This window comes from Pan paniscus, chromosome 7 (genome assembly GCF_029289425.2).
Source record: "Pan paniscus chromosome 7, NHGRI_mPanPan1-v2.0_pri, whole genome shotgun sequence".
NCBI lineage: Eukaryota > Metazoa > Chordata > Mammalia > Primates > Hominidae > Pan > Pan paniscus.
The window spans coordinates 150,347,612-150,370,991 of NC_073256.2; the positions used below are offsets into that span (position 1 = coordinate 150,347,612).

Genomic DNA, 23,380 nt, shown 5'->3' on the forward strand with positions numbered 1-23,380 from the left:
AACCTGGGAGGCAGAAGTTGCAGTGAGCCGAGATCGTGCTACTGCACTCCAGCCTGGGCAACAGAGCAAGATTTTGTCTCAAAAAAAAAAAAAAAGTTAAAAAAAAATTATCTGATTTCCCTTGTGACAAAGTCTAAAACCCCATAGCCTGAGCTTTGAAATAAGCAAATGATGATATCATGAGGAGAGAGTGAAAACGGAACACAAACTGAGCAGGTGCGCAACCACTGGTTCTGTGTTGTTGCAGTAGGAGTATATGGTGAGGTCTCCTCTGCAGTGTGGAGGACAAGGAGGACAAATCCAGTAATTGCAGAGATCCAAGTCTACATCTCTCAGATGCCATAGGTGTTCACTTGCTCAAATTGTTATAAATAACTTTTACCTTCTAAAGAAGGCTATGACAGAATTTTGAGTAGATCCTTTAGAGAAACATCTCAACATTGCACAGTCTGAGAAGTTCTAGCACCATTGTTTATTCCCATTTCAGAAGTAAAATCAAATGAAAGTGCAACTCAGTCTTTTTGTCTCACCTTTGTGTCCTAGAACATGGTAGCCCCGGGGAGACTTGTCACTTTGAGAGCCGTTTTCCAGAGAGTTCAGTTCACACCTCTTTAAACACAAACACCTTTAACATTTTTGCCATGTCAGATGGACAGAATTCTGAAGTACAGCCATGCACCTCAAAAAGACATTTTGACCAATGAAGGACCATGTATGTAATGGTGGTCCCATAAGATTAAATGGAGAATAAGATTATAAGATTAATGCATAAGATTATAATGGATAATAATAGAAACCTGATACATAGCACTTGATACTGACATTTCAGATCAAGTAGGGGAAATGATTAAGATTCATTAATGATGCTGGGACTTTTTTTGTATGAAAATATATGTAAATAAAAGTATATAGAGCGTCTAGGCTTATGTAAGTATGCTCTATGATCACACAACAACAAAATTGCATTTCTCAGAACATATTCTGGTTGGTAAGAGATGCATGGCTGTATATTATCCTCTCCTTAGTGTGGTGGTTAGGAAGGAGTATGGGATTTGAAGCCAAATAGATGGGGTTTGAATTCTTGCATTAACCTTTCTTGACTTTGATTCCTTTATCTGGAAATCAGGGACCTTACTTTATAGCATGCCTGTGAGTTTTAAATTAGGTAATATAAGGAAGGTTTTTGTGCAAGCTTGTCCAGTCCACCTTTTGTTGTTGTCGTTCTGTTTTGTTTTGTTTTAGGTTTTTAGTATTCTGAAACCATGGTTTTTAGTTTCTGTCTTTAGTGATAAGCGGAAAAAAGTGATGAGGAAGGGGATTTACTGGCCCAACCAGAAACAGAAACTAGGAACCCATGACTGTATTCTCTCCCTTAGACACCACTGCTAGTGTTGGATAAATGGTAATAACTGTTTATCAATAACTAGCTCTTCATTAGGACAAATACCTAATGCATGCAGGGCTTAAAACCTGGATGACAGGTTGGTAGGCGCAGCACACTGCCATGGCACATGTATACCTATGTAACAAACCAGCACAAAGTTTTGCACGTGTATCCTGGAACTTAAAGTAAAATAAAATAAAAATTTAAATAAAGGTATAAAAAGACTAGCTCCTAATAATAATTAAAAACAAAATTTGATCATATCTCGATGTCCCAGGCTGTCAGCCAGCCCTCTCCTGTAGCATGGGGCTTATTTGCCTCCAGACTCTGCTATCTGGGCTATTTCCCTCACCTTCCATGTCACAGGGAATTTGAAAGGAACTGAAGACTGAGCAGGGGCAAAAGAGGCAGCACTGACCATCAGGAAATGGTGTGGCAAGTCTAGTCTCATCCAGAATGGGATCCAGGGGAGAGCAGTTTGCCAGAAAGGAAAATCGGATAATATTAGTAATCGGTTGAGTTGTGGCAGCCGCCAACAAGTGGCTGCCTATCAAATGTTGAAGACTGCAGAGGATAGTTTATATACAGTATTCCCATTCTCAAAATCACTGTCCACATTTACCAATGAGGCAAGAGTCTCTGAGGAGTTAAGTGATGTGGGAAACTCACGCAGCCCTCGAGTGTCCCAGGAGGTTTACTTTCTTCAAGCCAATCTCCAGTTCTTTAAGTGACTCTCCCGAGTCATAGGTTCACAACCCCTCACGGAAGTAGTCCCTTTGGTGCCCTGAGTATGACACCCATGTCTGACCAGCTCTGGTTTTGTACTAGGGAGCTGGAATAGAGCTGCAAGAAGCTTCTGGGTTACATCTTACGTGGGAAACAGAGTTTTCAGGCCTAGGAAGAGCCTGTGTCAAGGGAGATGGGGCTATTGCAGTAATGGTGGGTACCCAGTGACAGCACACTCAAGCTCATAAAAATAAACATCTTCCTTTGCAGGTCTGACACCGCTAGAAGGAACTCAAGACACCTTTACCAATTTTCAGCAGGTTTATCTCTGGAAAGGTGAGCTCCGTGGTGGAAGAGGGGGTTAGCAGGACGCTGATTACATGAGATTGTCTGGCACCACCTCTCATTCACAGGGCACTCTATTTCTATAGAGGAATAGGTAGAGAGTCACTTTCCGAATGCATACTTTCTGTGGAATAGAAGGGCTCCAACTCATCAGATAAGATGCCAAAGTCTAAAACAAAAATGAATACTGTGGAAACCCAAGAAGGGATGGATAGAGGAAGCACTAGGTTCCCGTGAGATAAAGCTTGCTGACCACAAGACACCCTTGTTCCTAGGAGGGGAGTTCAGGGCCATTGCAAAGCGCAGGAGGCATTTGTCCAAGTGGACTCAGCCCCATGTGCCTTTCACCCTGAGGCCCAGGGACTGGGGACAGGACCCCAGGCAGGTAGTGCCCTGATCTCCTGCTCAGAGATAATGCTACTCTGGGTGTGTGGGACAGAGTGTGGGAAAAATGGAGAGTCTGACAACATGTATGCTTGGCACTTCCCTTCTGTTTCTTTGTCCTCCTTCACGTTTTCTGAATGTTGACCAAGTGCCTACTCAGACCCAGGGAAAATGAAAGGCATTTAGGGGAGAGACGAGAGGCACAGCCCTGACTATTGAAGGGTTCCGGCCTCAGGAGGGAGCAGATAGAGCAGTGGCCCATCACAGGTCATGGCCATATGTGCTGGGTGAGAGGCATGAGAAAAAGCCTCTGACCCCATATTACTTCCTTCCTGTTCCCCTAATCTGTCCTCGCTGATCTTCAGTGTCCCGAGAGAGGATTGGCTACTTGCTTCTACATGCTGATAAACTGAAAGAGCAGGAAGGCACAGACTTGGAATGATGGGATGTGAATCCTGTTCCTATCAATCCCCACTCATGTGCCTGGGAGCCCATGGACCAGCCCCTCATGCCTAGATTCCCCATGGGTAACGTGTGATACAGACGCCACTGGCCTCAGAATTGCCTGAGCAATAATACCTCAATGCATAAAACAGTGCTGTGGATATCATACATGCTGAGTAATGGTGGTGGGGGTGGTGGTGATGAAGAGAAGAAGGAAGGCAGAAGAGGAGGAGGAGGAAGAGGAGAAAAGGAGGGGGAGGAGAAAATGAAAAGGAAGGTGTTTACCATCATTTTCATTTTAAAGAGATAAAATGAGATTATGTACTTCTTTTCTCATTTAATTATACCTATAATGTAGGCCTAAAGAGGGGGTGATATTTTATTCATTTTCCAGGCAAGGAAAATGAGACTTGGAGAGGATACGTGAAATGCCCATGGTATGCCTGGGAGGTCCTGGGGTTGAAACCAGACACTGGTAGGAGATCCCAAGTCCAGTACTTCCTAGTTATCAGAAATTTCTGATAAAGTGTTAGCTGATGAAAAATGAGGGACTTACATTTCTCCAGGACATTTGCCGCACTACAGAGAAGTGCCTTAAGGCCTGCCTGATACCTGCACTGCCACAGGCTCACTCGCTTTCATGGAAGACCTGTTCCTGACTTGAACATTTAGTTAAATTTTTAAAATTTCTAATTCATTTACTAGCCACTTGAGTGGTCTGGGATAAATTATTTTGCCTCTTTAAGTCTCAGTTTTCTCAAGAGTAAAATGGAAATCTTGTTCCCTACCTACACAGGGTGTTATAAACAGCAATATTTATGAGCATATTTTGTTAACTCGAAAGGGCTTTGCATATGTTAATAATTTCAATATCACAGATAATGAGTGTTCTATCATTGAGAGGTTGGATGATGTTCCATATAAAAAAGAGTGCAGATCCATGTCAGGGCATCTGTTGCAGATCTTATCTAAGTCACCTGGCTTTAGGGCCTGATTTTTCTCACATTGCTACTACCATTTTGTTGACCAGTGGAGTACTACCCCTTCTCCCCAACATTGCAACAACTCTTTTTTTTCCTCCTAGATTCTGACATGGGGTCTCGGCCTGAGTCTATGGGATGTAGAAAAGACACAGTGCCAAGGCCAGCATCTCCAACAGAAGCAGGTACTGACCCCCAAACCTTCTTACACACTTGGGTGTCTGAATGCAGAGACTAAATGGGTGCACCAAGAGTTTAAACAATGAACGGACGTATTGACATCACTCTATTCTGTATCCATGGACTCTCCTTTAATCTTTTAACCCAATTATCCAGCTCATAAATATGGGAAGCTCCTCAGATGGGCAATTGTCACAGAAAGTAAGGCAAAATCACTGCAAATTCATCAGTGTTACTGGAAATGAAGACAACCATAATAATAAAACCTGAAAAAGGAAACAAAGAGCAAGGTTCACCTGACTGTGGCCAATGGGCTTCACTTATGTCAACCCTGAAGAGTATAAACAAAGTGTAAATATTCTGAAATTGTTTAATGAATGACATGTCTGTGAGAATCTTTTGCATGTCATGGCATACAGTGAAAGCTGTGATTCCAAACATGAATAGGAACAGTACGTATGTACTGTCTGGACTTCTCTACCTCCAGAGTCTGTGATTATTATTACTGAGGTGGAGCTAAAACTCAGAGAGAGAGGGAGATCAGCTGCTCAATATGGGCTCAGCAAGGACCAGGAGACAAGACATCTGCATGTGGTCTGCAGTGTGTGTGTGTGTGTGTATTTGCATGCATGGACGCACTGTAGGAATAGGAGTAGGAGCAGAAGGAAAGAAGGAAGGAGAAGGGAATAAGAAGAGGGAGAGCCAGATCAGACTGCTGGCACAGGAAGGCAGCATGGTACAAGGAAAAAAACATCATGCTACAGAGCAGATACTAGAGCTCGAACCATGTTTCTGCCACTGACTACATGCCTTAGTGCACGGCCATGGGTAATTTGCTTCCCTGCTAAGGTCCCTGGATTCATGTGTAAAAGAATCTTGTCTACCTCTTATCCCATTAGATAGCAACCACTTGGCACAGTGCCTGGTACTTCACACATGCCTAAAAAATGCCCAGCATCCTGCCCTCCCCTACTTGATCAGGCATTGTGTTTGTGATCCTCAACCTTGGCAGTGCCTTTGAGGGGCAGCCACACAGTTTGTGATAACATAAATGTGTGTGAGTTAGTGGCACTTGAGAAGGTTCTGTCAAATCCATCATCACACACTACTTTAGGGCGACTTTAAGGCAGCATCTGCAAAACTCTCACATGATTCACACAAGATGCTCCCCCTGCCCCCTGCTTTCTTCCCTCTCCCCTAGAAGGGGAGCTTGGCCCCCACTGGAGACCTTGCGGGGAGTCAGGATGAATAGACAAGGCTCAGCTCAGTTTTCCCTTTCTCAGTTGATTGCATTCCTGGGCTCAAGTAGATAAAGTGCCTGGAGAAAAAAATCACATTGAGTCCAGGCCGAGTGGCATCTCCACATGGGCTTGTTTACTCAGACGGTGCTTCTCAGGGTCCATGAGAATGGCCTGTCTGATTCAGAGGACAGTGAGGAATCTTCCCCTTTGTGTATCAGGTTACTCCCATCAGTCTGAATGTTTGAGACAAACCCAGGAAGCCAATGAGAGTGATTGGTCTCATTGCTTTTAAGGAGGGCACATAGTTTTAAGAGAAGTAGGAAATGGCTTAATCTAATATGGCATGTAAACCAGGTATAAAATGAAGTGGCTACAGTATTCATTCTTTCATCCAACCAGACATTTTTGAGCACATGTGGATGTGGCCTTGGACATTCACAGACTAGTGAGAATTCCATGTGCCAGCCACTGCATGACAGTGTGGCAAGGGGTGCAATGTGGACAGTTGTCAGTTGCAGTGAGAATGCAGGAGAAGGAATGCTAGCAGCCTGCAGGGGCCAGGAAAGGTTTCTCGGAGGAGGCCAGAAGGATCTGCCAGATGCTCCCAGGTATACCTGAGAAAAGGTGTTCCAGGTAAGGGGAACACCTGTGCCAAGGCTCCGAGAGCAGGTGTGCCTTCAGTCCTGCTGCCTTGTTTCTCTTCTCTTTCTGCTTTCTTGAGGGGCAATCTGTGATCTCCCTGAGCTCCTACTTTGTGCCAGGCATTGTTCAATGGGGAGACCCACATGGGGACTGGCTATTATACAATCATGTGAGATGAAGGCTGGGGAGGCAATATGATCTCTGAGGTCTCTGTCCTCTTGTGCCAGGCATGGTTCAGTGAGGAAACAGGCTTGGGAACTGGCCATCATACAATCACATGAGATGCAGGCTGGGATGGTGACATGGTCTCTGGTGTCTCTGCCAGCACTAAACTTCTGACCTTTCCAAGTACTCATAAAGCCTTTAGCCTGTCCAGTGGTTCTTTCTAGTGAAGAAGCTCAGTCTCCTTGAGCCTGCTTTATGAAGTGTGGAAAATGGCTGCTGACAAGCACTACAAGGAAAGTGCAGTGCCCAAGTCCACAGCAAAGTGGAGGTGTATATGGGATGTAGTGCCCCTTATACAGAGCCCTGAATGAATGGACATTGCAAACATTCCCCAGCTCATCTCCCTGATCTGCATCTTGCCACCGTTGTACATCCCCCTGGAAGACAGAGCCCTCCAAGGTTACAGAGCTATCCCCACTGGGCCTGGGTGTTGGGGTCCTTGGCCCTATAGAACCTCTTTATAGAGTCACAGGACATCAGAGCCGGAGGGATCAAAGCTGATCCTCAAAGCACAAGCTGCACTAGCTGGGTGGTGGAGGAAGGTGTAATGGAGCTTGAGCCAACAGAGGGAAGAGCATGAGCAGTTGCATGGGGACTGCAAACAGTGTGGTGATGAGCTAGAGTTAGCAGGGCTGTTGTGTTGCTGAAGTGCAAATCAAGACAATCCGAGTTGAGGCTCAAAATGCAAGTCGAGCCCAGATTAAGAAAAGAACCTGGACTTATTTTCTGTAGGCAGTGGAGACTCCAGGAAGAGCTGGGATCATGGCATGTGAATACCTGAAGACAGAGTCAGGGAATGGTTGAGCTAAAACTTTCAAGTTTGGGTTAAGTGGAGCTGAAAGCTGACTTTGTAGATGAAGACTACCATTTGGGAGAGAGGCTGGACTTCCATGTGGCTTCAGAAGACAAAAAGAGGATCAGTGGTTCAAAGTTACAAAAAGAGGACTTGACTATACAACTTCCTAATGATGGAGTGGACTGCTGTGGTCAGCACAATGATGTCATGTGGAGCTATAGAGGCATTAGACAGAAGTCTCCAGGGGAAAACTTCTGCATTAGGTGAAAAGGTGGACCAGATAACTTCCAAGGCTTTATCCAAACCCAGATTCTAAGATTTTGCCATCCCATAATTTTTAGGACTTCCTGGGGCCTTCTGAACTATTCCTGTCTGACCCAACTCCCAGCTCTACTGACTTCAATCCTGCTCTGGTTTCACACAGCATAAAAATGTCTCTGTCTCTGTCTCTGACACTCTCTCTCTCTGTCTCTATGTGTGTGTGTGTGTTTCTTTCTTGTGTTTTTCTCATATTCACTAGAGTTAAAGGTGCAGGAAGTTGACTCCCTGCTTCTTTTTCAGGTTTGACAACAGAACTTTTCTCCCCTGTGGACCTCAACCAGGTCATTGTCAATGGAAATCAATCACTATCCAGCCAGAAGCACTGGCTTTTCAAGCACCTGTTTTCAGCCCAGCAGGCAAACCTGTGGTGCCTTTCTCGTAAGTATCCTTAGACCTCATTCTTCTTCTTCCAGACACTGTAGTCAGGCATCACAGGCCAAGTCTGGCAACTCCTGAGACACAGATAAGGCCAAATTCTGTGTCATAACTCATGGATCACTGTGGATGACATAAAAGAAAGATAGCACATAACCCCTATCTCCAAGAAGGTTACAGTGTAGTTAATCTCTACTCTGCTTCCATAACCTATCTTCATCCACCTGTCTCTCCATCTATCCGTCCATTCACCCATCCATCCATCCATCCATCCATCCACCCATCCATCCCATTCATCCATCCATCTACCCATTTATCCATCCCATCCATCCTTCCATCCCACCCATCCATCCATCCATCCATCCCATTCATCCGTCCATCTTTCCATCCCATCCATCCATCCATTCGATCCATCCATCCATCCATCCATCCATCCATCCATCCATCCATCCATCCATCCATGTATCCATGTATCCATCCCATCCAACCATCCGTCCATTCATCCATCCATCCATCCATCCATCCATCCATCCATCTATCCATCCATCCATTTGGCAGTTATTAAGTATGCATTATGTTCAAAGCTTTGTGTTTGATTTTGGAGAAGAAAGAGAACACCCAAAATGAATCAAATCAACCATGATCCTTGCCCTTGGGGAGCTCATATATACCAGGGGCACAGGCTGACTTGGTCACAGGTGCAGGGAGACCATTCACAAAGTTCACAGTTTTTACAGTCCTGTGACCTCTGGTCTGCAGATCCTGACTTCCTCTGAGATGGCCATGGGTAGATCCAATGCAATGTTACTCTTTTGCCTCTTGTATTGCTGAGTTTGAGGTTTGTCCCTTATGCCTTCAACTCTGCCTTTATTCAGGAGCACACGGCCCCCTCCCCAGCTAGCAGAACCCCAGCGTTTTTGCATGGGCCTTCCAGACTGGATGATCATGACAGTCTCAGGCCTCTGCCCTAACTAGGAGGGATCTCTACCAGGCATTTCCCCACCCAGAGAATCCTGTAGAGATTATTCTCCCCTGTAGACCCCACAAAAACTAAAATCACACTACTCTCTTGCCTGTAGGTTGTGTGCAGGAGCACTCTTTCTGTCAGCTCGCAGAGATAACAGAGAGTGCATCCTTGTACTTCACCTGCACCCTCTACCCAGAGGCACAGGTGTGTGATGACATCATGGAGTCCAATGCCCAGGGCTGCAGACTGATCCTGCCTCAGATGCCAAAGGCCCTGTTCCGGAAGAAAGGTGAGCACTTGGAGAGATCTGCATAAACTGTATTTCCAATGTTCTGCTGGCTCTGTGGTTTTAGGAAGATCCACATTACTTTCTTATTTAAAAAACATTTTCTTTATACTTTTATTGGTTTCAAGAAGATGGGAACATGGATCCAAACTTTCAAGGTTAGAATCAATAAACTACTGCCTAATTGTCTCAGTTTAAACAAAAAATATGAAAAAGGGTTATTTGGGGGCAGTATTTCAATGCAGAAGTGGGCTTTAAAAAAATAAAACCCAAAATGTTTATTCACACTTAAAACTAATTTATTCTTCTTTTAAAAGTAAAGTTATTCATGTTCCTTGTAGAGATGTGAAGCCATTTGGAACTGCATCAAATTGACAATAGAAAATAATCCTCTCCTAAGACAGCCACCTTTAATACATGCATCAGAATCCCATTTGGCTGTATATTACAAAGAATGTCAGCAACAGTGACTTTAACAAGATAGAAGGTGATTTTCTCTCCCAGGCCATTAATGATGCCGTATTTTTGGAGATTTTTTTAACCCCATACAGTCTGTTTTCTCCAGATGTTGTCACCTTTCATTTACTGTTCTATCTTCTCTGTTGGACGTCTTTCTCAGATGTCCAGTGACCCTTATTTTTCCACTCGAATGTCAAAGGGGTCCACAAGCTGACTGGGCAGCCCCAAATGTGTGGTGGGAACTTGTTGACTCTAGGTTTCTTTGAGGGATAATCCTGTTGGGTTGCCCTTTGGGGAATTCCTCATGCCAGTATTTTTAGGTTCCTCCTTCAGAGGAGTTTCTCAACACCTGGCCTTGGGGCATGAACCTGGCTCCTGGTGGTTTGGGCACCAAATAAATTTGGAAAATGTTGGGGGGGGCACCTCAATATTCATTATGCAGGCTGACTTGAAAGAATCTCCTACTTTCTGTGAAGTGCTCATGCCATGGTTTGTACCCGATGCACCCAAGAGATCCTCTCTTCTGTCATCTTGAGAGAATGAACCTTCTATCTTCTTCCATGGTGGGGAGAGGGCTGTTGTCAGCTGCGGAGAGGAGAGGAGAGCATCTAGAGGCCAAATAGCTTCTTAAAGAGATTCCAGCCAGTACTTCTGTTTGGGCCACCTTCACCCCCAGGGCTGCCATACTTAAACCTTGTGGGATTCCAGAGGGCAGATGGCATTGCTTCTTGGTTCTTCCCACAGAAAAGTTGAGTAGTTTTCTTGGTCTGTTAGGTCTATTTTTATTCCTCCATATGCTTTCTAGCTTCCAACATTTTGTTGCTGTGTCTCCACTTTTTTAAAAAAAATCTTTGTCCCTGTGGACTTACCATCATTTTAGTGAGATTTGAGCTAGGAAATGAGGGTTAATATGAATTTAATATGTCATCTTTAATTGGAAACTTTCAGTCTGTATTTTACTCATTTGTCCTCATATTTTCATGACTACAGCAAATCTCTAAGTAATGTATTTTCTTTCTTCCTCTATGTAGTTATACTGGAAGATAAAGTGAAGAACTTTTACACTCGCCTGCCATTCCAAAAACTGATGGGGATATCCATTAGAAATAAAGTGCCCATGTCTGAAAAATCTATTTCTAATGGGTAAGCTACTTGTGTCTCACCCCTAATGTTTATTATGAATAATAATTCCTCAAAGAAGATGACACAATCACAGCTAAAAACAGAAGCATACCCAGCACTTTGGGAGGCCGAGCAGGGCGGATCACGAGGTCAAGAGATCAAGACCATCCTGACCAACATGGTGAAGCCCCGTCTCTACTAAAAATACAAAAATTAGCTGGGCATGGTGGCGGCACATGCTAGTAGTCCCAGTTACTCAGGAGGCTGAGGCAGAAGAATCACTTGAACTCAGGAGGTGGAGGTTGCAGTGAGCTGAGATCGCGCCACTGCACTCCAGCCTAGCAACAGAGCAAGACTCTGTCAAAAAAAAAAAAAAAAAAAAGCACAAATAAAAACTATAAAATCCAAAGCTAAGGGGGTAAAAGGTAATAAGGAGGTAACCATATCTGAAAACCTCAGCTAAGGTAAGTTACTGATAGTAAACAGAACATTTAGCCTTGAACTACTCGCTGGATGATGAAAGAGCCACTGAGCATTATTTAATATAAATTATCAAGTATGGTACTAAATTTGATTGTCAAAACCTCACATTGCAGTGCTCAGAATCTGGAGAGCAAGTGGAAATTTTAACAGACTCATATACATATAAATAATTTTTATTTTTTATTTATTTTTAAAATTTATTTTATGATTGATTTATTTGCTTAGTCATTATTTAGTTGTTTTAATTGAAGATGATGTCTCTCCTAGTATTGTCTGTGGATCTTACCCATTAGAATCACCCGGAGAGCTGAATGTGAATTCTAATGGGTGAGATCCACAGATCTGCATTCTTGGGTCCTATTTATAAGCTGCATCCTTGGGTCCTATTTCAAACCTGCTAAATCAGCATTTCCTGGGATGGAGTTCAAGAATCTGACCTTTAAGGAAGCTTCCCCTGGTGATTCTTTTATACTTAAAAATTCAAGGGTCATCCATTCATGAACCATTGATCTATGAAGTGCTCTTGAGTTATGACTGAATCATGTTGCTGGTGCTTAAGATCTACTTTTGAAAATGGGGGTAAAAAGATGAGGCAGGCTAGTCTGTCTTGAGATTCAGCTGGATACCACTGTGCTGATGGGAGCGTTGGATGAAAAGGAGGGTTGGAACCAGGGATCAGCCTGACCGCGGAGCTGGGATGGGAACTAGGGGAGTAGATTGTGCGTCTGGACTCAGGGAAATGTAGTTGGCTGGGAAAATCCATGGTCTAGACTGGATCTTAGAAATGAGCTTCCAAGATAGGAAAAGGAAGTGGTAAGTGGACAGGTTAGCAGAGAACTAGGAAATGGAAAAGCAGAGAGGTGACTTGCAGGCATCAGGGCACAGATGCTGCCAACATTGGAGATGCTGCCCAGCAGGTAAAAGCATCACCGCTGGGATGTGGCTTGGGTTCAGGGAAGGAGAATGGCAATACGAGGCAGGATCCCCTCACCAAGAAGGGGCTAAGTGTTTGAGAAAGCTCTCAGGAGTCACGAATGAGTGGTCAGACTGGAGCAGAGTGGTCGGGGCAGGGGAAACTTGGAATTGACCCCAGAAGCATTGGTTTGGAGCCATTAAGTCCCTCCTGCCATGAATAGCCCTAGAAGCTGAGGGTGGGGCTTAGTTATTGAGTGGATAAGAAGGTCAGTCTTGAGAGAGCCTGGCTGGATGGGCTGACCCAGTAAACCGAAATGCATTGGTAGAGTGTGATTATCCACGTTGTACAGTGAGTAAGAGGGGAAGTGAAGGGGAGCACAGGCTCGGCTCTGGCTGCTTAAACAGGCTGGGTCACCCTGACTGTAAGCCTATGGACTCTCCTCTTCCTAGAAATGCCTTCCCTGTTATTTCTTTATTTTCCCAGAGTCCAAAGCTGAGACCTTCTGTTTACCTGAAAGGATTGAAAGAGAACATTCTGGATCCTGGGTTAGCTTGATTGGAGCCTGGCACATAATAGGCACAGAATATATGCATGATGAATGAATGGGTGAATAAATGATTAATGGCAGGACAGTATTCCTGAGAGGAGTAGAATTTTGTTTTCAGAAAGAACCTCAAAGCTAAGAATCCACTCATGCATATTGACCAAAGCACCCCCAGTTTAAGTAGGGGGTAAAAAAATAAGCTAGTTCCCCAAAGCAAGAATGACTACCATCAGCCCACCCAGTAGGTCCTGGGTCACCAGTGAAAACCTTCAGGCCTGCTCTTTCTCTTCCTATGCCAGGTTCTTTGAATGTGAACGACGGTGCGATGCGGACCCATGCTGCACTGGCTTTGGATTTCTAAATGTTTCCCAGTTAAAAGGTAATAATAGTAACAACTTCCTCTCCCCTGCGCACAGTACTCTGCAGTTTAGAAAACACATTCACATCTATGCTTTTACAAATCCTCAGCATCTCCTATCCTCGTTCACAGATAAGGAAATGGGGGCTTGGAGAGGGCAACTGGCTAATAAATGTGGTAGCTGAGACATGGCTCCTAGTCCAGTGATCATCACTTTACATGTGCAGTTCTACCTGGCCAAACTTCCTTCCTTCTACTCTTGACTTAGATATCTTTTGTTCATCTTTCAACACTTAGGCCAAGCAGCTTGGCAAACTTTGGATCCATTTGTATGATGTGTACTTAATGCTTGGTTGATTCCCTTACTAGTGTGTGATTCTGGAAAAGTCACTTAATCTCCCTGAGCCTCTGTTTCCTCCTCATCTGTATATAGGGCTACCAAAGCTACCTTCCTCGTAAGGTTATGTGAGGACCAAGTGAAGTGATACCAACAGAGACCTAGCACAGCCCTGAGCACATGTTAGGTGCTTGATAAGTAGCTCTATCCCTTTACTCTTAGATCAGAGGCTCCTTGAGTTCAGGTACCAGGTTTTTCAGCAGTGGCTGAGATAGTATCTGAAATATAGTGGTGTATCCCAAATGTCTGCTGAACAATGTACTTGCAGAATTTTTCTCATTCATTAGACTCTTCCATTGTACTCAGTTTCCTGATTGCGTTTTTTTTTTTTTTTCCACCCCAGGAGGAAAAGTGACATGTCTCACTCTGAACAGCTTGGGAATTCAGATGTGCAGTGAGGAGAATGGAGGAGCCTGGCGCATTTTGGACTGTGGCTCTCCTGACATTGAAGTCCACACCTATCCCTTCGGATGGTACCAGAAGCCCAGTAAGTACCCTTCTCATGACAGCTATATGGACATCTTTAGTTAACTATTTCCCAGCCATGCATTAGGACAATGTTCTTGGATTGGTGAGTAGATTAATGAAGATTCACTGGGTTCAAGCAACAGAAATGGATTCTGTTTAACTTAAGCAGACAAGAAACTTATTGAAAGTTTGCTCATTGACTCAAAGGAAGGATGAGCAACTAGGTCTCAGTAAAGATGGAAATGGACCATTTCCATGGATGTATGTAACAAGAACAAATAGGCAACTTCTTCAGTGTGCCATGATCATCATTAATCTGCTCCATAGGGTTTAGTGGTTATATTCAACCTTTAAATTCAAGGAGGAGAGTTTGGTCCCACCTGGGCTTAGTCAGCACGCTGCCAGAGGGAGAGTGGGACAGCTTGACAGTCCTAACAAGATGGTATGCACTAGGATAGGGGGTGTTCCTCAAACAGTAGTGAAGGCACTGTTGCTGGACAGGCAAAATCAATAGATATAGACTCTGGCACATTTCCTTGGTTTTCTTACCTTGACAATCAAGACAATGTAGCACATAGTAATCCCATGGAGGAAAACGGGGACAACCAATGTGTATTTGACAATGCATATAGAGTTAGGACTTCAGGGCCAAGGCAGCATTGACCCAACATGGGTCCTTAAAGTATGATTCTGATTATATCTATGTGGCACGTTTTAGGAGCTCAATTTGAAATTGATGAAGGAATGAATGGCATTTACAGTGTGGCATAAGAGCTCCTGGACTCAGATAAGGAGACATTAGGTTTGTTCCAACTGTGCCATCTACTTACTATGGGTTTGTCTTTCGGAAAGTCACACCACTTCCTCAGTTTTTCCATTGGTGAAAACAGCGAATGAGACTCACTATGATTCTGTCACTGCTTACATCACATGTGTTTATGGTATGGATAGATTTGGGGAATAGTGGGCAGCCACATGGAAACTAGACATCTTCATCCTGTGTCCCAGAAGCAAATTCACAAAGATGTCCCAGATCCAAAAAGATGGAACACCCTGTGTTCAACTAGGAGGAGTCAAATTAGAGAGAGGCTGAGCAGAGGTTTAGTATTTCCAACTTCTCCCACTAGTGGCTTCCTTATTAGTTTCAGAGTAAATATACGGGGAATTCTGGCTCTTACTTAGCACTTGCCCTAGAAAATAGAGCCATGGACTGTCTGATCTGGAAATGTGGAAGGGGTCTTCGAGATCCCTACATTTGACCATTCCTTTTTTTTTTTTTTTTTTTTTTTGAGGTGGAGTTTTGCTCTTGTCACCCGGGCTGGAGTGCAATGGCGCGATCTCAGCTCACTGCAACCTCCGCCTCCTGGGTTCAAGCAATTCTCCTGCCTCAGCCTCCCAAGTAGCTGGGATTACAGGCCCCCACCACCATGCCCAGCTAATTTTTGTATTTTCAGTAGAGATGGGATTTCACCATGTTAGCCAGGGTGGCCTTGAACTCCTGACCTCAGGTGATCCACCCGCCTCGGCCTCCCAAAGTGCTGGGATTACAGGCGTGAGCCACCGCACCCAGCCACATTGTTTATTTCACCCAATATAACCCTTTGTCCAAAGTAGGCAAAGAGAGAAGAAATTACATTCTTCATGTCCCTGCCGTTTCAGACCATGATGGATTTACGTGGGTTATACCATTTAATACTCATAATACTCCTGCAGAGTAGGTATTGTTTCTTCCATTTTAAGGTGAGAAGACTGCAGCATAGAAAGTTGAATTGCTTGACCCAAACCACACAGCTGGTAGGAAACAGAGGCAGGCTTCAGGCCCAGACCTGATGACCCCAAACTTATTCTCCTTCCCTTTACGATGTTGCCTCCTGGCAGGTCTTTCACATCCCAAAAATGACTAGACAGGAAAATGTCTAGATACCTTTCCTGACTGACTTTCCCCCAACTCAATTGATTAACAAGAAATTGACTAACACATTAAAAAGAATAAATACTGATAAACTAACAAATCAAACCAGTTGGTGGTTTGGTGCCTTGTTCCATAGCCATATCCAACATGAAAGATCCAGATGCAGCTCCCAGGCAGGATCTGGCGCTCGGCCCTTGCTCATGAGCCTACCCATTCCCTGTGTGTGCCTCAACTTCATGGAAGATGTTTCTGGAGTTAATTATTACCAGTTTGAATGGAATCTTCCTGCTGGTGTCCACCTTCAGCATCCTGTGATTTGATCTGAATTGACTCTATTGGCTTTTTATTTTATTTTAACATCTGAAATTATTTTAAGAAAAACATCAGGATTGTATAATGAAATATCCTCAGTGAGTTTCTATTAAAGGAATAATGTTCCATATATAACAGTTTCCTTGCTTTAACTCATAGAGGAAGGGAGAAAATACCTGCCCAGGTCTTTGACCCCAAAGGAGACCCAGTGCCAGCACTAGGTATTTGGGAGACTTCAGAACTGAGCTCTCACCTCTCACTTCCCCCTTGCCCCATCTGTCCTCTCACCTCCTTACCTCACCAAAGTCTTAAAAATGTCATTTTCCATCTTCATATTACTCATGGAAGAATCGGGTAAAAAGAAGCTTAAGAAGTAATTCATTTGTTCAGAAGTAATGAGAATCAGACCAGAGTGTTACAACATCTTGACAGGAGTTGGCAGGGGAAGGAATCAAGGTACTCATTGTCCCAACTCATTCCATCTGTTCTTTTTCTTTTCATCTGACTGCATAGATCATTAACTTTTTCCAGCATATATTCTGTGGGGTCAGTCTGGGGACTCGACTCAGGAGTTTTGACCAGAAACTTAGAGCAGGGAATTAAACATTCACAGAGGGGTTCTTATTCAACCAACATTGACTGAGCGTTAATCATACCTGGGGGTCCTCTGGCATTACCAATATAACCTCTATGTATTGGGCTCATACTGTGTGCCTGGCTGGATTCCAAACACTTTGCATGCACTATCTCACTTAATTTTCACACCCATGTATCATGAGGAATTAGAGGCTCAGAGAGGTTGTCACTTACTCAAGGTCACCAGAAAGTAAATCAGAGTTAGAATCTGGACACAAGTCTTTCTGACCCTAAACCACTATGTTGTGTGATTGAAGGTGAAAAAGCCATGATTTCTGTTTTGCAGTCACTCACAGTCTAAGAAGGAGTTAAAGATTATAAATAAATACAACATTCTTGTGCTGGGTCTCTCTTACTATAAGTTTTTCAACTTTACTGAGTGTCTGTTTTCAGTTATATACTGTGCTGGGCACTGTGGAAAGTGAGATTAATAAGATATATTCATTTTCCTTAGACACAGTCTAGTGAGGAAAATATGAGGAAATATGATTAAATATAGCAGAAGAAATGAAATACTAGAACACTTATCAGTAAAGTGTCACGGAAACATGGGAGAAAGAAATTGTGCTTGGGAGGTGTCTTAGTCCATTTTGTGCTGCTATAACAGAATACCACAGACTAGGTAATTTATAATAAACAGAAATGTATTGGCTCTCAGTTCTGGAGACTGGAGAGTCAAATATCAAGGAGCCAGCATCTGTCAAAGGCCTTCTTGCTGCATCATTCCATGGGGAAAGGTAGAAGAGCAAAGAAAAGAAAGGGGACCAAACTTGCCATTTTATAATGGCATTAGTCCCACCCATGAGGGCTCTGCCTCATAAAGGTTTCACCTCTCATTACTGTTGCAATGGCAATTTAATTTCAACATGAGTTTTGGAGGGGACAAACGATGAAACCATAGAGGAGGTGTGGAAGCCTGTTGCTGGAAGGTTCCTATGGGCCCTCTTTTTGGCCTAAGGCCCAGCTCCTGCAATCTCCTCTCCCCAAGCAGGTGGTCTTTCACACTGTGCACTGCCTGCTTGCAGTGTCTGGGTGCCTGGGGAGAGAAAGAAAAAGTGCTACAATGTCATCAGACTCTCATTCTTCCATCCATGGCCCCTGAGCAGAAAACACCATGGGATGCACATGGCTTATGGGCATTCTGGTGTGAGTGGCTCCGTGGTTCTCACTTCAGAACAGAAGGAGGAGGACTGGCTGTCACAAGGTTGTGTTGACATGGTGTGATTTGACTCTCCAGCAGAGCAGGACAGGATTCTTTCTCCCTTAAGTTGTCTTCATCAAACAGAAGTGGGTGGTGGGATAAGTCTTAAGACTTTGTGGATTATTTCCTCCTAAGACCTAGTTTGAGAAGGGTAACCTTACTTAAGGAGACTGGTTTAATAAATTACAGTATTCTCACAGCTGGGCCATGTGGACCAGTAAGAAACCATCTTTTGATTTATGATATAGTTTGAGCCAAAACATACTTATTAGCTGAGTTCTGAACATTAGTACATTGGATTCTATTTTCTCTAGTAAACAAAACCACACCAGTATACTGATGTAAAATCCCAGCACTGAAGCTGACATTGTCATTACTTTTTTCCCCACTCTTAGCTTTGTATTAGGTAATTGCATACATAATAGTAGGAAGTAGCCTCTATGGGACTAGGAAAGTCTGCCTAGAGACAGGAATCTCTGGGCCTGAGCCTTGCAGGATGGATAGGATCCTCTCCTTCACCTCTCTGTCAGCACTGGCACATGAGACAAACATTTTTACCAAGGATTTGATGAATATTTTCAATAATAGATTTTGGCCTTGCTTCAAGTCCATGGTTTGGTCATTTAGTATAGTGACATCTATACTGAGTGATGACTATGAGCCCATTAACACTATGTATTAGTCCATTTTCATGCTGCTGATGAAGACATACTGATAAAGACTGGATAATTTACAAAAGAAAGAGGTTTAACTGGACTTACGGTTCCACATGACTGAGGAAGCCTCACAATCGTGACAGAAGGCAAGCAGAAGCAAGTCACATCTTACATGAATGGCAGCAGGCAAAGAGAGAAATTGTGCAGGGAAACTCCCATTTTTAAAACCATTAGATCTTGGGAGACCCATTCACTATCATGAGAATAGCACGGGAAAGACCCACTCCCATGATTCAATCATCTCCCACCAGGTCCCTCCCACAACACATGGGAATCATGGGAGCTACAAGATGAGATTTGGGTGGGGACACAGAGCCAAACCATATCACACTAGGTCCCCTGTTTCTGAGGAATTGCCACTAGGATCAATTAGGAATTGAGATTTATTGAGTTCCTACTATATGCCAAACACCTTGGAAGCACAGAGGGTAGAAGTCCCTGCCCACAAAGGGTTGACAGTCTGGCTAAGGAGACAGATGTTAAAGAAAACAAATCTTTCTTAAGCATTACTGTATGTCAGACTGTGTTCATCCATTTTGCATTGCTATAAAGGAGTATCCAAGACTGGGTAATTTATAAAGAAAAGAGGTTGATTTGGCTCATGGTTCTGCAGGCTGTGCAAGCATGGCACCAGCATCTGCCCAGCTTCTGGAGAAGCCTCAGGAAGCTTTTACTCATGGCACAAGGTGCAGGGGAAGCAGACCTGTCACATGATGACAGTGAGAGAAAGAGAGAGGGAACAAGAGAGGAGGTGCCAGGCTCTTTTAAACACTACTTCTTGTGTGAACTCATAGAGCGAGAATTCACTCATTACTGCGAGGACAGTACCAAGCCATTCATGATGGATCCATCCCCATGACCCAAACACCTCCCACCAGGATCATCTCCAACACTGGAGATCACATTTCAACATGAGATTTGGAGGGGACACACCTCCAAACCATGTCACAGACACTACTCTGTGTCTAAAGGCATTCCTTGTATCAACTCACACCCCTCTGGGAGGAGGGTGCTGTTCTCCTCCCCAGCCTCAGAGAATTACACTGCGATGTGGCTTGTATTACTGTAGTGGAATCCCAGGGGAGAGGTAGGGTGTTGGGGGTGCTTCTTCAGAGCATGAGAGAGGAACAGGAAATTCTGTTCTGCAAGGGATTATACAAAAGTGACTCTGGGGGAAAGCTGGATATAGAGAAAGGGAAGTGGGGTGAAGCAGCAGTGGCCACTGACTAGCCATAGGCAGTAAGTAGAGAGGAGGTAGCATGTCCCTGCCCTTACAGATCTCACAGCCTCAGAGGCAGAGACCTGCACACATGGACAATTGAAACATAACCTTCTTACAGGGCTGTGGTCACAGATCAAAGGACGGAGCAGAGTCTCCCAGCATTCAGAAAGAGAAAAGCACAGACCTAGTGCAGCAGAGCACCAAAAGGAGAGTCCAAAGAGCCTGCAGCCATGGGCCTTCTGATTCTGCTATGAGCAGAGTTCAGAAGTGAGCAGAAAGTTCCATGCATCTTAGCATAGAATTGCAGAGTCTCAGGCTAAGCAATGTGAATGCAAATGAGACTGTTTGCAGCCCCTTCCTGGCAGTAGAGCCAGAGAGGAACTGTTCTAAGCCTCCAGAGGACAAGGGTATAAGTGCTAAGGGGAGGAGGGGGTGGTGCGTGGAATAAGGGGCTGCTTTGTGGTTAAGCAGTACCCCAGAGCCCAGGGCTTCCTGGAAGGGGTGGGCCTCTGGGGCATTGGTACTCTCTGTTCTTTGAAGAGAACTAGGGCTGCCCATCTTATCTGCAGCTGTGCATTGTCTGCAAGTGGGGCAAGATCTGTTTACAAAGTCAAATGTGACTTCTAGAAAAGAGAGTTGAAGCCTCACAGTTCCTGTCTTCTGCTAAGCAAATGTTTTTGGACCCTCTTGCAATTCTAGATGTAAGAATCTGGAAAGGAAATGACAAGCTCTTCTAATTATGTGTCTCTGCAACCCACATAGAAACTTCCATATGTAGGTAGCAATTTACTGTAGAATCTATTCTTTATCATCATTCACATCCTATGAACAGCTTCTTAACCTTTTACTAAGCATAAAGTCTGCTGCTGGCACTAGGCTAGCATTTGGCATGCAGTATCTCATTTAATTCCCTAACAATCTCATGAGGTAGGGCCTACTGTTACCCCATGCAGTGCTGTGCTGGCAAATATGTTACAACTGATGAAGTGGGAGTAAGAGCTATTTTTTACTCACAACATTTCTGATACCACATCTGTCAGGTTTTTTGTCCCCACACCAACCAATTCTTCAACCCTCTGTTCCAGTGATTCAATTCAATCCAGACACTAACTACCTGGATTTCAAGTCAGACCCCACAGGTTAAGTCTCAGTCCCAGAAGACTGCCCCCACTTCAGATACCAATCACAAGCCCTGAGCCTCCTGCACTTCTGACCATATAAATTGGGGGTCTCCATGACCTCCTCCTTGGGGTCAATAATTTGCTAGAATGGCTCCCAGGACTCAGGGAAACCACTATCTATCAAAGTTTTATTATAAAGGATACAACTCAGAAACAGCCAAAAGGAAGGGGTACATAGGACAAGGGGGCTGGGGAAGGAGCCTCTAAGTCAAGAGCTTTTGAGTCCCTTGGGATCTCTAGAGTGACAAAAGTATCTTTTTGTCTTCTAATAAGATGACTGGTGGCTGGAGGCCCCTAGACAGCTTAAGAAGGAGGGCTAGCTGCCACAAAGACCAAGGCAAGAGTAGAAGATTGGAACTCTCAGTCCCCCTCCCCTATCTCCAAGAAGAAGAGAACAGCTGGAGATTGAGTTCATTGACCAATGGCCAATGACTTACTCAATTACTCATATGTGATGGAACCTCCTTAAGTCCCCTCAACAACCAGGTTTGGAGAGCTTCTGAGTTGGTGAACACACAGAGGTGCTGGGAGGGTGGGGCACCTAAACAGGGTGTGGAGGCTCCCCCTCTGGCCCTCTTGTCCTATGCACCCCTTCCTTTTGGCTGTTTCTGAGTTGTATCCTTTATAATAAAACTTTGATAGATAGTGGTTTCCCTGAGTCCTGGGAGCCATTCTAGCAAATTATTGACCCCAAGGAGGAGGTCATGGAAACTCCCAATTTATATGGTCAGAAGTGCAGGAGGCTCAGGGCTTGTGATTGGTATCTGAAGTGGGGGCAGTCTTCTGGGACTGAGACTTAACCTGTGGGGTCTGACTTGAAATCCAGGTAGTTAGTGTCTGGATTGAATTGAATCACTGGAACAGAGGGTTGAAGAATTGGTTGGTGTGGGGGCAAAAAACCTGACAGACGTGGTATCAGAAATGTTGTGAGTAAAAAATAGCTCTTACTCCCACTTCATCAGTTGTACCATATTTGCCAGCACAGCACTGCATGCGGTAAGAGTAGGCCCTATCTCATCCGATTGTTAGGGAATTAAATGAGATAACTGCATGCCAAATGCTAGCCTAGTGCCAGCAGCAGACTTTATGCTTAGTAAAAGGTTAAGAAGCTGTTCATAGGATGTGAATGATGAAAAAGAATAGATTCTACGTAAATTGCTACCTACATATGGAAGCTGAGGATTCTCAGGGCTCATCTCAGTCCTGTACAATAAAGAAGGTCCCACGCAAAGGCTTATAATGCCTGTTACTTTTTCTCACTGATAGTGGGTGTGAAAAGAAAGTAAAGCAACGCAGCAGACTGTGTGATAAATGCTCTGCTGACGTGAGATGCATGGTAATCCCCCCAGTAGATGTGCTGTAGCTCACGCCACCATTCTCATAGTGTTCAGCATTTATGTAGTTGCCAGTGTTCAATCAGTATTGGGAGATGTTTCCTTTGCAAACAGAGCTTGCTTTGAATTTCAAAGTAAATTTCTAGGAGCAGAATTACTGGATCCAAGGGTGTGGACATTTGAATGCCCTCAACATAGATAGTCAAATTATTCTCTGAAGATTGCACTCTCAGGAGCCTGGTTCTGAGAGTCTCTTCTGGGAAGAACAGACATTTTAAACAAGTGACAACAGGGTGACAAGTATCAAGCTGGCCAGCTGGATATAGAGGAACATGGGGGTACTTCTGAGCAATTATGAGTTATATTAGGAGCTCCCAGAACGTGAGATGACAGAAGCCTTAGCTCAGCATGGATCAGCAGCAACAGCAGCGCTGGGGAACTTGCTTGAAATGTAGACCTCAGATCCCATCGCAGACCTGCGGAATCAGACACTCTGGGGTGGGACCCAGCAAGGTGTGTGTTACCATGCCCTCCAGGTAATTTGGAAGTCTGCCAAAGTTTGAGATCTGGTGCCTTAGAGTGATAGTAGCAGGTGCTTCCAGGCAGATGATGCCAAGGGGAAAAGACATAATAGGATTGAAGGCTCTAGAACCCAAAGAGGCTGGGGCTTGGCATATCTGACCAAAGTGAAGAAGGCAGAGAAGGAGGTGGATGTGAGGGGAACCACGCAAGGACTTTGGGACCAGAACACAGCATGACTCTGACCCATGGCTTTTCATGGAGACACGCAGGGACAAGAGACATGGCAAGAGTATATTATTGT

General features: G+C 44.3%; 1 protein-coding gene across 1 annotated transcript in view; it reads left to right on the forward strand.

The window, feature by feature from the left end:
• Positions 1–23,380, forward strand: part of TG (thyroglobulin) — a 270,475-nt gene that overhangs the window by 93,986 nt on the left and 153,109 nt on the right. The window contains exons 28-34 of the mRNA XM_003830086.5: positions 2,381–2,446; positions 4,368–4,448; positions 7,909–8,046; positions 9,123–9,299; positions 10,787–10,898; positions 13,120–13,199; positions 13,919–14,062. Of these exons, the coding sequence (XP_003830134.3) occupies positions 2,381–2,446; positions 4,368–4,448; positions 7,909–8,046; positions 9,123–9,299; positions 10,787–10,898; positions 13,120–13,199; positions 13,919–14,062 (798 nt within the window). The remainder of the gene's footprint in view (positions 1–2,380; positions 2,447–4,367; positions 4,449–7,908; positions 8,047–9,122; positions 9,300–10,786; positions 10,899–13,119; positions 13,200–13,918; positions 14,063–23,380) is intronic.